This window comes from Octopus bimaculoides, chromosome 10 (genome assembly GCF_001194135.2).
Source record: "Octopus bimaculoides isolate UCB-OBI-ISO-001 chromosome 10, ASM119413v2, whole genome shotgun sequence".
NCBI classification, from domain to species: domain Eukaryota; kingdom Metazoa; phylum Mollusca; class Cephalopoda; order Octopoda; family Octopodidae; genus Octopus; species Octopus bimaculoides.
The window spans coordinates 60730862-60744807 of NC_068990.1; the positions used below are offsets into that span (position 1 = coordinate 60730862).

General features: G+C 32.7%; 1 protein-coding gene across 4 annotated transcripts in view; it reads left to right on the forward strand.

Annotated features, from left to right (window-relative positions):
• Window positions 1-13946, forward strand: part of LOC106868868 (uncharacterized) — a 361638-nt gene that overhangs the window by 101419 nt on the left and 246273 nt on the right. For all 4 annotated transcript variants that reach the window (XM_014914318.2, XM_014914316.2, XM_052971228.1 and 1 more), the window contains exon 3: window positions 2343-3664. In XM_014914318.2, coding sequence (XP_014769804.1) covers window positions 2386-3664 — 1279 coding nt within the window. In that variant the 5' untranslated portion in view covers window positions 2343-2385. The remainder of the gene's footprint in view (window positions 1-2342; window positions 3665-13946) is intronic.

Sequence of the window (13946 nt, forward strand, 5' to 3'; positions counted from 1 at the left end):
ATAGATATGGATATATATATGTATGAATATGTATATTTTAATGTTTGGTTGGTTATGATAAAAACAAGTTTACATTAATCTAATGGGTTACTCTATACTTTTGTAGAGTACAAATGTATTGTACTTAAACAAGAATGTTGTTGGCAGTGACTTTGAAGTTTTGGCCAGCTTAGCCGTTGTAGTGCATATATGTGTGTGTGTGTGTGTGTGTGTGTGCGTGTGTATGTGTGTGTATTTGTGTGTCTGTGTTTGACACATAATACTGAAATAGTGTAAGAGATAAGAGATTGCTTAGTACTTATCCTATCGGCCCCTTTTTGCCGAATCGCAAAGTTACGGAGACATAAACACACCAACATCAGTTGTCAAGCGATGGTTGCGAGACAAACACAAACACACACACACACACACAGAGGCTTTTTTCCATTTCTGTCTACCAAATCCATTCACAAGGTTCTGGTTGGCCAGAGGCTATAGTAGAAGACACTTGCCCAAGTGGGACTGAACCTGGAACCATGTGGTTGGTAAGCAAGCTACTTACCACAAGTAAGATTTGAGTAAAAACCTTGTAGAATGCTATACAAAGCTTATTGGCTACCTGATGTCATCATACAGTGGAAATGCTCCTGCTACTGGATATACATCAGGAGTTCTATGGTATCCATACAGCTTATATAAAAAGATAAATGATGGAAAATGGAATGAACAACGTTTTCTATTGATTCAATATGATTTAATTTTTCTGTATTTTATTGTATGCATTTATGTCAGGTTTTAAAAACAGTTAAATGTATGGAAGAAGAATATGTGCCTACATGTATGTATGTATGTATGTGTGTGTGTGTATATATGTACATATGTGGTTGTATGTGTGTGTGTGTGTGTGTGTGTATGTGTGTGTATGTACATATGTTTGTGTGTGTGTGTGTGTGTGTGTGTGTGTGTGTGTGAAACTATTACCTTGTATGTGGGTTGGACCTAGGCTAAGAAAGTTTGTTAAAAGTATACATGTATCCATATATAAACAGTTATATGTGAGTATATTCTATTTTACTTATATATCTATATTATATTATATTTTTATTACTTTAGCCTTGTATATCTGTTTCTGTTTTTATAAACAGTAAAAATGTATGCAAGAAGTGTATATATATATATATATATATATATATATATATATATATACACACATGAATGTATGTATATATATGCGTGACAACTGATGTTGATGTGCTTATGTCCCTGTAACATAGTGCTTTGGCAAAAGGGACTGATAGAATAAGTACTAGGCTTACAAAGAATAAGTCCTGGAGTTGATTTCTTTGACTAAAACCCTTTAAAGTGGTGCTCCAGCATGGCCGTAGTCTAATATCTGCAACAAGTAACAATAACATGGTATTTTCCTATTATTTCAAAGAGAAAATAAACAACAAATAAAACAAATGTGCATAAAAGAATCAATGGTTTTAATGTATAAATAATTACTATTTAAAAAAATGATTTGTACTTTGGCAAAATATGCACGTCCATAATTCAGCTTTTTCATGAAAATGTCTGTCTACAACAATAAATATTTCTGAAATAAAATTGTAGCAAGCCACCTTTGTAGGATATATTTACTCTAGTTCTAGAAGGTACAGGTATTAATATTCACTAAGAAAATCTTATCAAGGTCAAATATCTTGTTTCATTTCTATTATAAAACATTTTTGAAGCTTTAACTTTGTGTTACATTACTTTTTAGAAAACATTTTTTTTACTTGAAAAGTTAATAGTAAAACTTGCTATATTTTCTTTGTAAACTTTTTGTATCTGATTGTTATCATGTTCTATATATTAAATATTATGACTATTTGACATGACATTTTGTAGTAAATTTATGAGGTGTAAAACCTGTGAACTAATATTGCTCTCTATTTGAAATATATCACGTCTTCTATATTCTTGGGGCTCTTGATAAAGGCATGAAAAAACCTGCAATCTTGTTTATTTTCTCTGTTAAAGGGGAAATTTTGTGACTAGTCAAACCCAGTCAATGTTATATTTCTCTATCAAAGCGGTGAACTGGCAGAATTGTTTGCATGCTGGGCAAAATGTTTAGTAGCATTTCATCTGTCCTTGTGTTCTGAGTTCAAATTCTGCTGAGGTCGACTTTGCCTTTCATCCTTTTGGGGTTGATAAAATAAGTACCAGTTAAACACTGGGGTCGATGTAATCGACTTAACCCTTCCCCCCAAAATGCTGGCTTCATGCCAAAATTTAAAATCAATTTTATATTTCTATATGATTTACAAAATACTAAAAGTTGATTCTGATGTCTTTCTTTTTTGTTTTTATTTCAGATTATATTTAAAAATTATTTGAAGTTTTTAACTTAGTTCTAAAATGTCTGATAAAGTGATTCGCCGTATCCCAACAGCTTCTGCTGCTGTTATTCAAGCAGATCAACGTAGTTCCCATATAATAAGTAGCTGCATTGATATTATGGATCAGTCTGATGTAGAAGCAGCTATGAAGAAATCTGAGAGTGATACAGAATTACTGAGTGGAAACGTAATAAACTATTCCTTAAACACTTTAACAAGATCAAAAAAAATTAGTAATCTAGAAAAGACAGATGAAGAAGATATTGTCAAATTACGTGAAAAACAAGGACGTGGCCAAACTTTAGCGAGCATGCACATTAATCAAGCTTTTGATTATCTTAGAACATATAAGATGGAGCCACTTGAAGAGAGTACTATTATAACTGAAAATGATTACACAGACCTCCTGAAGAATGAAACTGAAAATGATAACTACCCTTTAGCATCAAACAATAATACTTCTTGTGGAAATACTGAACTCCATTCTTTACCTCAAAGTGAAGAAAAAGACTCTATGTTTTGTACTGATGGCTATCAGCATCATGATATTGTAAAATCCTCTGAGAAAAGTCCAAATAAATTTCTTAAGGATAGTAATACTAATTTTACTGTAGTAAGCAATCACACAGACAGTCACACAGTTAAAGATCAAAGTGTCACAAACCATGGAAATAGAGAACTTTGTCATGCTGAATTTCAGTCAGATTTGCCAATTAGTATAAGTCCAGATTGTTCAGTAAATGTAAATGAAAACTGTTCTGAATCATTAAGAAAAGCTGGAGATGAAAATGAAAATAAAAGGACAGCAGTTGAAGTTAATTCTAAGAATACTTCTGAAACAGTGTTAGAAGCACTAGCTTTACCTCAGGAAGGCAATATTTCAGATTTAACAGTTGAAAGTGATAAGAAGACATCATCTGATTCTAAAGAGAATTTTGCTTTGCAAACAGATAATTGCTTAAATGTTGCTTCCCCTTTACATGATATAAAAAATAACAGTGACAAGAGTAACACAAGTACTGTTGGGGTTCATGATGCTCACAGTCAAAATAATGACTGCTCCATTGAGAATCGGACTGCTGAAAATTGTGATAATTTGGAAACTCATGAAGATGAAGTTAATTTAAAATCACTGCCATCATCAATGAGTGATCCATCTGTAAAAAGTTTACTTGATAAAACACCAAGTCCTAGTTATCTAATACAAGGTGGCATGTCGTTAAGAAGAGGAGGAAGGCAAACAAACCCACACTTAACCATTCACAGCGATGATGATTCGTCAGATGATGATGACTCAGGTAAGTTGATTCTTTCTTTTATTCTTTTACTTCAGTCATTTGACTGTGGCCAAGCTGGAGCATCGCCTTAAAGGGTTTTAGTCAAAGAAATTTACCCCAGGACTTATTCTTTGTAAGCCTTGTACTTATTCTATCAGCCTCTTTTGCTGAACCACTAAGTTACAGGGACATAAACACGCCAGCATCAGTTGTCAAATGATCGCGGGGAACAAATACAGACACACACATAAATACATACATATTTACTCTCACACACACATAACGACTGGCTTCTTTCAGATTTCGTCTACCAAGTCCACTTAGAAGGCTTTGGTTGACCCAAGGCTATAGTAGAAAATACTTGCCCAAAGTACCACACAGTGGGACTAAGCCTGGAACCATGTGGTTGGGAAGTAAGCTTCTTACCACACAGCCACGCCTGTGTTTACATAATCTATAAAATTATATTGTGTGTTTTTGTTGTTATAGCGGGTAGAGACTTGGCTGATTCGTTAGAGCAGTGGTTCTCAATTGATTATGCTTTTACAATACACAAAATATTTTAACAATTTTTTAATACACTTCCTAATAATATTTAATGATAAAAATAGGTTTTTTTAAAAAATAATCTTCAACTGGTTAGTGGGTGTCCAGTAGGGTAAATTAGGAATTAAAGGGGTTCATAAGAAAAAAAAAATGGTTGAGAAAAACTGCTTTAGAGCATCAGATAAAGAAGCTTTGTGAGCTTTAGTTTTGGCCCTTCAGTGTCTCATTCCCTTCTATTCTTGAAGTTAAGTATATCATGTATGTATGCTGTATACATGTCCTGAGTGTTATATAGGTGTGCCGATATTAGTGCATGCACCTCTACATACTTGTATTTCTACATGTGTGAGTGCATGTGTATGTATATTTAGATGGAAATGAGGACATTTATGAATGCGGCAGAAAATGAAGATATTTATGAATGCATGTTTACGACTATTGGACTAATTTTGGGCCATTTTGAATTTAGAATATTCACGGACAATAATATTCTAGATCTTTTCAGTCAGACTAGGAACTAAACAAAACAACAACCTATCTTAGTGAGGCTCTTCTAAACGAGTGGAACAAGAAACTAATTGATAGATGCATTTATTTATTTCACTTTTGTTGTTTTGTTGTGGCACAAGACCAAACATTTTTAAAAGGAACAAGAGATATAATTGGGGAGGATTTCTAACCATGTTTCGTGGTTCACTACCTCAACAGCTCCTTTATAGGATCCAGCAGCTAAAGACATCCTCAGGAGGAACCACATCCCATTTCAGTCCCTACTCCTCTACCGTTTTCAACGTAGCAGGGTCCCGCCTTTCAGAGGTGTCTACAGCTCTGGTGTTGAGTGCATTTTTCTTTCTCTTTTTTTTTTGGGGCCTTTTGTTCTTTGGTTTCTTTGATGCAGTGTCTATGAATGCCAGTGGGTGAAAGTCCACCTTGCCAAATTTCCCTTTAAATACTCACTGGTTGGCTCCAGTAGCCAGCACCAGTTAACTGTCACATTACACTATCAAAGCTTCAACTGACCAGTGGAGGGGAAGAACACATGGTTTTGGCCTGCACCCTCTCTAAACCTACCTTCCAACAGCATTGTATTAGTTTCAGTTCCAGCAGCTAGAGCCGACTAGCTGTCTGGTGGTACAAGCCTTCGAAAGTTCAGGGAGGAGGGCATGCAATGAATCAGATCCTTCCTCTGGCCCACCTGTCAAGCAGCAATGCTGCTTAAGTGCCAGCCAGCCTCACCTAACAATGCTTTTTATTTCCCAGTTGGCATGTTATGGCTTTCGAGCTATTTCGGGTCTTCTCGTTTCAGCCATATATAGGAGCTGGCTTTGTTGATTGCCTCCTGTAGCCTCCTTATTAATGAATCTAGAGAGATTTTAAAGTAAAGCTAGCTCCTATGAGATTTGAACTTAAAATATATGGGGTAAAGATTACATATTGTTTCTGTTTCTCTGTTGTTTTGTTACTCTAATTAATGCTTTACTAACAGCTAAATAGTGATACATCTTCATGTATACAGTATACAGAACAATTTATAAATTTGTGTTCTCTTTGAAGTAAATTATCTAATTAGGTCTATTAATAACTCTTAATTGTTAAATTTTTCTTATGCTTCTAATTATCAATAATACTTACATTACTTATTTTTAAATAATTTTGAGATGTAAAAGATATGTTACTTCAGTGTTGTTTATCCCTTCAGCATTCACATTACTCTGTCAAATGTGATGTTTATTCACATTATTTTTGAATTAATCATGCATTATCTTGTAACTTTGAGGTTTCAGTGAAATGGTTGTTTTATTTTTAGAATAACACTGTAGGGCAGGTGTAAGAGGTCTGATCTGGCCAGTTTGAATATAAGACATAGAATATTTTAGCTAGATATGGCCATTTTAAACGCTAAAGGCTTAGGTATTCCAGTTCAAATTCTAATACCTTTTCATGCTGTTCTCACCTTTTTCTTAAAATCTAATTTATGCTTTAAATAACAACCTTAGAGACCGAATACTATTGAAATGCTATAATTAACATAAATAAACACACCCTTTTTATGAAAGTTTGCTTTGAGCATAGTCAAAGGAAATCATGACAGCAAGTCCTGTAAAGGAAAGATTTCTGAAAACAATTTGCAAGGAAGTCATGTTCTGGTGTTATAGCCAGTTGATTTATTTACCTGCTATATTTTCTTGGAAGAAGAATAAATATTAAAATTTTGACAGTTTCCGGTGTCACATTTTTTAGAAATATTACAATGAGGAACCTTTCAGTAAAAGTTATCACAATTAAAATTAATTGAATATATGTTATGCAGTTTATGTTTAGCAAAATTTATGACATAGCAAATTAATAAAAAAAATTCTTTTAATAAATACCATGTTTTTACATAGTATCAATGTAAAAAAAAAAAGGTAAAAATGCTAATTTATAGGGAGGAGTGAAAATGTGATGCTTTTTACTTTTATTTTTTCTAAGACAAAGAAGGAAAAACCTGAATTTTTGCATTTTTTGCTAAGTAACAGGGTTATAGATAGGAATAATTGAGAGTTGATAACAAGCCAAGAACTTGTTATCCAATATAAGCAAGGTGAATTCATACTGAATAAATGAAATCTTTCTGTACAAACCCATGTTTTGTTGACTTAAAAATATAATTATCAGCTTTATGTTAAAATCAATAAAAATTTGATTATTTTTGTAAAATTATAAAATAATGAAAATATCAACTTTTGTAGATAGTAAGGAACTTTCACATGTAATATTATAAATTGAGAAGATAAAGTTATAGGTATTTTTCTTTCAGACATAAATACACACACATATATAGGCACACACATACAAATATATACATATGCCATAACTTTGTGTGTGTGTGTGTGTGTAGATGTAGTGTAGAAATTAGTTTTGACTAATAGTGATCAAATAATTTAGTTGGAACGATAAGTTTAATTAATTTTAAAAAAATTACTTCACCTGAAATTTCTTGTTTTATTATGAAATCAAATTAAGGATTATTTATTGATGAAGAAGTAATATTTAATTTTAATTTATAAAGATAGCATTTTATGTTTCAAATATTTACTATAATATCTATAAATATCTTAATGAATTGTTTTCTTAAGAACTTTTTTAACTTTCCAGACTACATATTGAATCATTAAATTTCAATTATAGAAAATTTACTTCATATTCTCACACAATAATTATTGAATGATTTAACCCTATAGCATCCAAACCACCTAAATCCATATACTAAATAAACTATTTGTTCAAATAACTACACCTGGCCTTGTTGGATATCTTTGGTAGCCAGAAACCTCTACCAAATCATAAAATTCAAATTTTACTTTGTTTCATCTTTGCATTATTATGTACATGAAATACATCAAAATATCTACGACGATCAGAATGCTAAAGGGCCAACACACAAATATTTGCGTAGTGTTATGGCAGAGTCAGTTTCAATACAAACAAGTTAATTTACTGAAATTGAATAATGTTTAAAAAGATTAAAAATGATAAATATATTATTCTTCTTTTCTAAAGATTACAATTGGTCGAGACTGGAAAATACTGGTTTATTTAATATCACTGATGTTGACCTTTTCTCCTTTGGAAATATTTAAATCTTAACTGACATTCACTTTTTGTTGGCTTCTCTTACACCATGTTCTGATGTCTTAGTTTTTTAAGCCTCAGTAGACCCTCACAGTTACACCAGTCACTACACTAACTGCACAACAAATGTGCTCCTTTCTAATACCAAAAGCAGTATAATTTATTATAAACATCTGCATGTTACAATAAGTAAACTCCTGATGTCTCTGTTTTTCAAAGAAAGAAATTACATTAGCTAAAGTAAAGAATAGTAGATTTTACCCTCTTATTCTAGAAATTTTGGCTTGTATAGCATCATGTAATAAGTGCTGCATAATGTTGTTACTTCTAAATAATTTTTTTGATGCCTAATGAATCTAGACCATTTTATATAAAAGATAAAGTCAAATGTTAATGGGTTTATTATTTCATTTATTTTAGTTAACAATAAAATCATATTAGTTTACATGAAATAAATGTCCTACATTTTCATGTTTGAGTCCCTTTATTGCCAAAACAGTAAAATGTTTTTTCTTTCACTATATATATATATATATATATATATATATATATATAAATATATATATATTTTTATGAAAGTACTCATAGTCTTTCCATGACATTTTAGTGGTTGTTTAATTTGACTTCAGCTGTTTCAACAAACTTTGCAAACAGAAAAACAGGCTAAAAAGGTTTAGGAAAATAATTTTTTAGAAAAATTTCTTCCACTTTGTAACATTCTGAACATAAAAGCTTTCATTAATAGAAGCACTACATGATGGCAGGATAAATAGAGATGGGAGATAAGCTGATGATGTTGTGTTTTTAGTAAGCACATATTTTTAACCTTACTTTGTTAAGTAGATTCTGTGGTTAAACCATGTTTTTTCTCTCCATAACCAGAAATAGAAGCTCAAACTATTCAGCTTCAGCATATATTAATGTTTCATCAGACATTCGTTACTTCTTTTCCTCACTATTGAAAAAACAAACAATAATAGTCCACAACTATTTATAGTATACACAAACTCAGATGGAACTAAGTTGGCTTGCTCTAATTTGCAAAGCAGTGCAAGCACTGGTAATATGTATTAATTACTTAAGAGAAGAACTATTAATTATATTATGCAAATTAAGACAGACAATTTTAGTTATATCTGATTTTGTATACTCCATCTGTTTTTCTGTTCTCAGGAAAATGAGATGACTAATCTTTGATGAAGCAGTCAAACATTTGATATCATACACAAACTACGACTGACTGACTGAGAATTTGATGCTAGACTTCAAACAGTTAAGATTGCAGAATTTGGAAGAGAACTGACGGACAGCTCCCATTTATTATAATAGATCCTAGTTATTTGAAGTTCAACATCAAGTTCCTTCAATCAGAGATAGTTTGTTGTGCTATGTCATATGCAGTTTCCTCAGGTTTACAGTAAACATTATGATCTACCAAGAGATCTTGGTGTACTTTGCTTCCCTCATTTAAAAGGCTGTTTAGCAATGCAGAATTTCTATTCCAAGCAGAATTTAGTACTTGTACACAAGTGGTTCTCAACTGGGATCCATATGACCCCTGAGGGTCCATATAAGATTTTTTGGGGTCCACACAACAAAATAGTAAATTGGGGATCCACAATAGAATTTTAAGGGGTCCTGAAAAAATTTTGCTTTAGATGTATGTATTGGTATCTCTTGTAAGAAACAGCTAAGTTTTTTTTATTTTTTTCTCTAACATTTTATATAGTTCAACCTACAAAAGTGAATGTGTGAAAAACATAATAGAAATTTTGAAAGAAGTTTCTATAAAACTAGTTTTTAAACATGGAATGATTATGGGGGTCCACCAGAATAAATAGTAACCAAAGGGATCCATAAATAAAAAAAAGATGATTGAGAACCCATGCTGTACATTGTTCCAAAACTAGCTACTGATTGATTTGGTAACTCTTACATCAATGTGCTTCCTTGGCCAAGTAAATCACCTGGGCTGAATTCCATACAGCATCAGTGAAGTACAGTTAAAAAGGCAGCCAACTCGCATCCCTGCTGCTATCTTGGCCATCACACTCTGGGCTTCAATAACACTTGAGCCATGTTATAGATTGGCTCCCTTTTTAAGGTAACATATATTCAGACAATTACCAGAGATAAAGGGATTCCAACCAAATACTAACTGACATTCTGTATCTACATTTTAGTCTTTGACTAACTTTGATTATTGTTATGTTATACTCTGGATGTTCAGATATTCATCATCGTCATCATTTAGTGTCTATTTTCCATACTGGCATGTCTAAAACAGTTTGATTGGAGCTGGTAAGCCAGAGAGTTGCACCAGGCTCCAGTCTGTTTTGGCTTGGTTTCTATGACTGGATGCCCTTCCTAATGCCAACCACTCCACAGAGTGTACTAGGTATCTTTTATGTGTCATTGGCACTGGTACCTTCTATGTGTCACCAGCATGGGTGCCTTTCACTTGTCACTGGCACTGGCCATGACTACAGTTTCTAATACTTTGAGATATTGGATTTTTAATGATCCCTGCATGGAAGCCATAAATGTTAGCTTATCTTATATCAACTAAATAAAAGTTAATAGTAAATCAGTTTACAATTAGTGAATGCAAATGAATTTTTGACATTCTGACATGAATGGCAATAAATAAGTAATTTTTGCATAGTATTCTAATTTTCTGAGATGCACCTTATTTCCATCCCTTATTTCTTCGCATTCTACATTTTACTAATACTTTTGATTTTGTGCAATATTACATTAGTAATTTAATTCAAAGACAGATAAGAAAAGTTTTTAATTAAAATTGGTTCCTGCTCCTAACTACTAAAATGTTTTGTGATATTATCCCTCTCTCTTTAATCGAGCTTTTATTTACTATATTTTTACATTGGTATGACCCTTTTCACTTGAATAAATTTCACTAATAACCATGTAATAGAACTTATAAACCTCTACTATTCACCAACGTATGTAATATAGCCAATAATTTAATTGTATGTGTATGTATATATAGGCTTACACACATGAAAACATACATGTGCTTAATCATATCCACATATAAATGTGTCTTTAAAATTTTCATTTCTGTTTAATAGCTTGATGCTTGGTGTTTCCAGTAATCATTCTCGCATTTAGTTATAAAATAGAATTTTCCATCAAAAATTATTTGAATTTTTATGATTTTATTAGCAGATAACCAATTTTCTCATTTTTAAAGATCACTATACTTTTCAATAATTCTTTCTTTCATTCCCTCTCCCCACCCACCAAATTCTTAAAAAAAATTTTCTGTATAATTCAGTAATGAAGTGATTGCTTTTGACTGGTCCGTTTTAGTTTACTCACCAGTGGATCCATATGGATTATATATCCATTTTTTTCATATTTTACTTAAGTTTTACTTGGATGAATTATTGTGTTGCTCTTTATTTTTCTTCGTTTTTTTTGGTATATGAATATATTCTTGCTTTGAATTAAGAACATTCTCTCAACTGCCTGTTGTAAACATTTGTTGGGTGAAGTTCATGAGAGAAATTAATATAAGAAGTGTAGTCAGATATGTAATTAGATAAAATAAATCCTATTATGACTGCTTCACAATCTTTAAATCATTATTCCCCACCTAACCCATCACCACCACAAAAAAACACTTTCTCTCTACTTTTTATAGTCCATTAGTTTTTTTTGTTTTTAATTTAGATTGCTTTACATTGTTTAAATTTTTAAAACGCCAAGAAATTTTAGCCATAAAATTATAAGTTATCATTAATGGTGATGATGATGATGATATATGTGTGCATGTGTTCATATATTTATATGTATGTATGGGTAGATGTATCTACCTATCTGTCTGTCTTTCTGTCTATCTATTTATTTATCTATCTGTCAGCCTGTCTATCTATGTGTCTGTCTGTCTGTCTGTCTGTATGTATGCATGCATGTATATATGTCATTATTCAGTTTATTTCAAGATTTCTTGCCAATAGAGAAAGAACTGGTTTTTAACCTAGATACAATGTCCCTTCATTGGAATTTCAACATCAACAGGGTGTTTTTGCATGTATGTATGTATGTACGTATGAGCAGATTTGTATATTTTGTTTTATGTATGTATTCTCATGCATAGAATTACATATCTAGATGTTTTCATATATATATTTAAATGATAAACTTCTGGAAAGTTTTACCAATTTTTACAGATCCAGTAATAGATTGGATCTGTAGCCTTCGAATTAGCTTTCTCCTTTCTGGTTTTGAGAAGCTTAATTTCTCAAGATTGGTATTTAGGCAGTGTGTTACATATCCCAGGACTCCAATAATTACAGGTATAAACCTGAACTTGTAATCTGGATAGAGTAACTGCAAATTTCTCAATAGTTCAGCATAATTGTTCACTTTTTCACTGGTCTTCAGCTTTATGTTAACATTTGCTCGGCAGCTAATTTCCACAACTGTGCACAGTTTCACCTCTCTGTCCCAAATCATTATATCAGGTCTGTTGTGCTTACATTTTATTGAGGTCTTCACTAGTACATTTCAGCAGTATTCCTTTTTATTATGAGTGGCTATGGCTTTTACCATACTGTGGGTTTTTATTTATTTGTCCTTGGGATTATCCTTCCGATGGATTTCATTATAGAGTGTCCTAGCTACAACGTCATGTCTCATCGGTAGATAATACCATGACGATATTTTCGGACAGCTGCTTATGATGTTGGTGATATCTTCAGTGTGAATGCAGAACCACCCACATGGCAAAAAAATACTGGCCAATTGCATGCCAGAACTTAATGTATAAGATACATACAGCATGTTTAAACCTCTTCCTCCAAGACCATTGTGAAACCGATAACATTATCATAGCAGTACTAGCAGCTGAGAAGAAGGGAGTCAGAGCATGTATCGAGCAATTGCTAATCGACAAAACTGTGATGTCAGAGGTGCAAGAGCATAGGAGGAACCTAGTTTCAATGTGGCTAGATTACAAGAAAGCCTTTGACTCTGTTTCCCATTCATGGATGCTAGAAGCCCTTCAACTTGCTAAAGTTCGAGTTAGAATAGTCAAAGCCATAACTGACCTGACTTTATCGTGGGCCACCATCTTGAAATCAAACACAAAGAGTGACTGTATTATCACTGATAGAATACAATATTGCAGAGGCTTATTCCAAGGAGACAGCCTCTCTGTGATGTTGTTTATACTTTCTGCAAACCCCTTGTCATTCATGTTAAGGCAGTCTGAAGGGTATCTCACTGGCTCACAAGGGAACAGAAATACCAAAATTACACACTGTTTCTTTGTGGATGACTTAAAACTTTATGCAAATAATATGTACGAGATGAAAAAGAGCCTTGACCTAGTTACAGCACTTTCTAAGGATGTAGGTTTGGAGTTCAGGATAAATATTGTTATATGGTTGTGAAAAGGGGGGAAACTATAAACCAGATTAGTTACATCTCTGTCAATGATGTGACTGTTTTCTCTATATCTGACAAGGAATGTTACAGGTGTCTAGGGGTGGATAAAAATATATCTTACAGTAGCACCTGTAACAAAACATGTGTCACTAAAGAATATTACAGCCGAATAAAGAAAATTTAGACCTCAGAACTCTCTGTATTCAATAAAACAGTGGCCCACAATGTGTTTGTAGTGCCAGTACTCAAACCAACATTTGGGCTGCTTGATTGGACACTTGATGAAATCTGAGCCATTGATGTGAAAACCCCAAAAATATTAACAAGCACACACAATTTCCACATAAACAGTGATGTAGACTGCCTCTACCTAAAACATAAACAAGGCGGCAGAGGCTTAACATCGATCCAAAATGCCTTTGAATGTTGCATTACATCCCTTCAACAATATCTTTCAATCACTAATTGTTGAAGTGCATCCCTTGACCAAGTTCACATACATGAGGCTGATAACATCATAAGACATGGAAGGCAGCTCCTTGAGCAACACTCTTTGTCTGATAACCAAGAATACAAGCCCAAAGAAGTCGCACGACTTTACTGCAACATACCATGAGATGAAAGGATGAGCGTATATGAGCAGAATGTATGTATGTATGTGTGTGTGTGTGTGTGTGTGTATGTATGTATGTACACCCCTGCTTATATATATATATATATATAT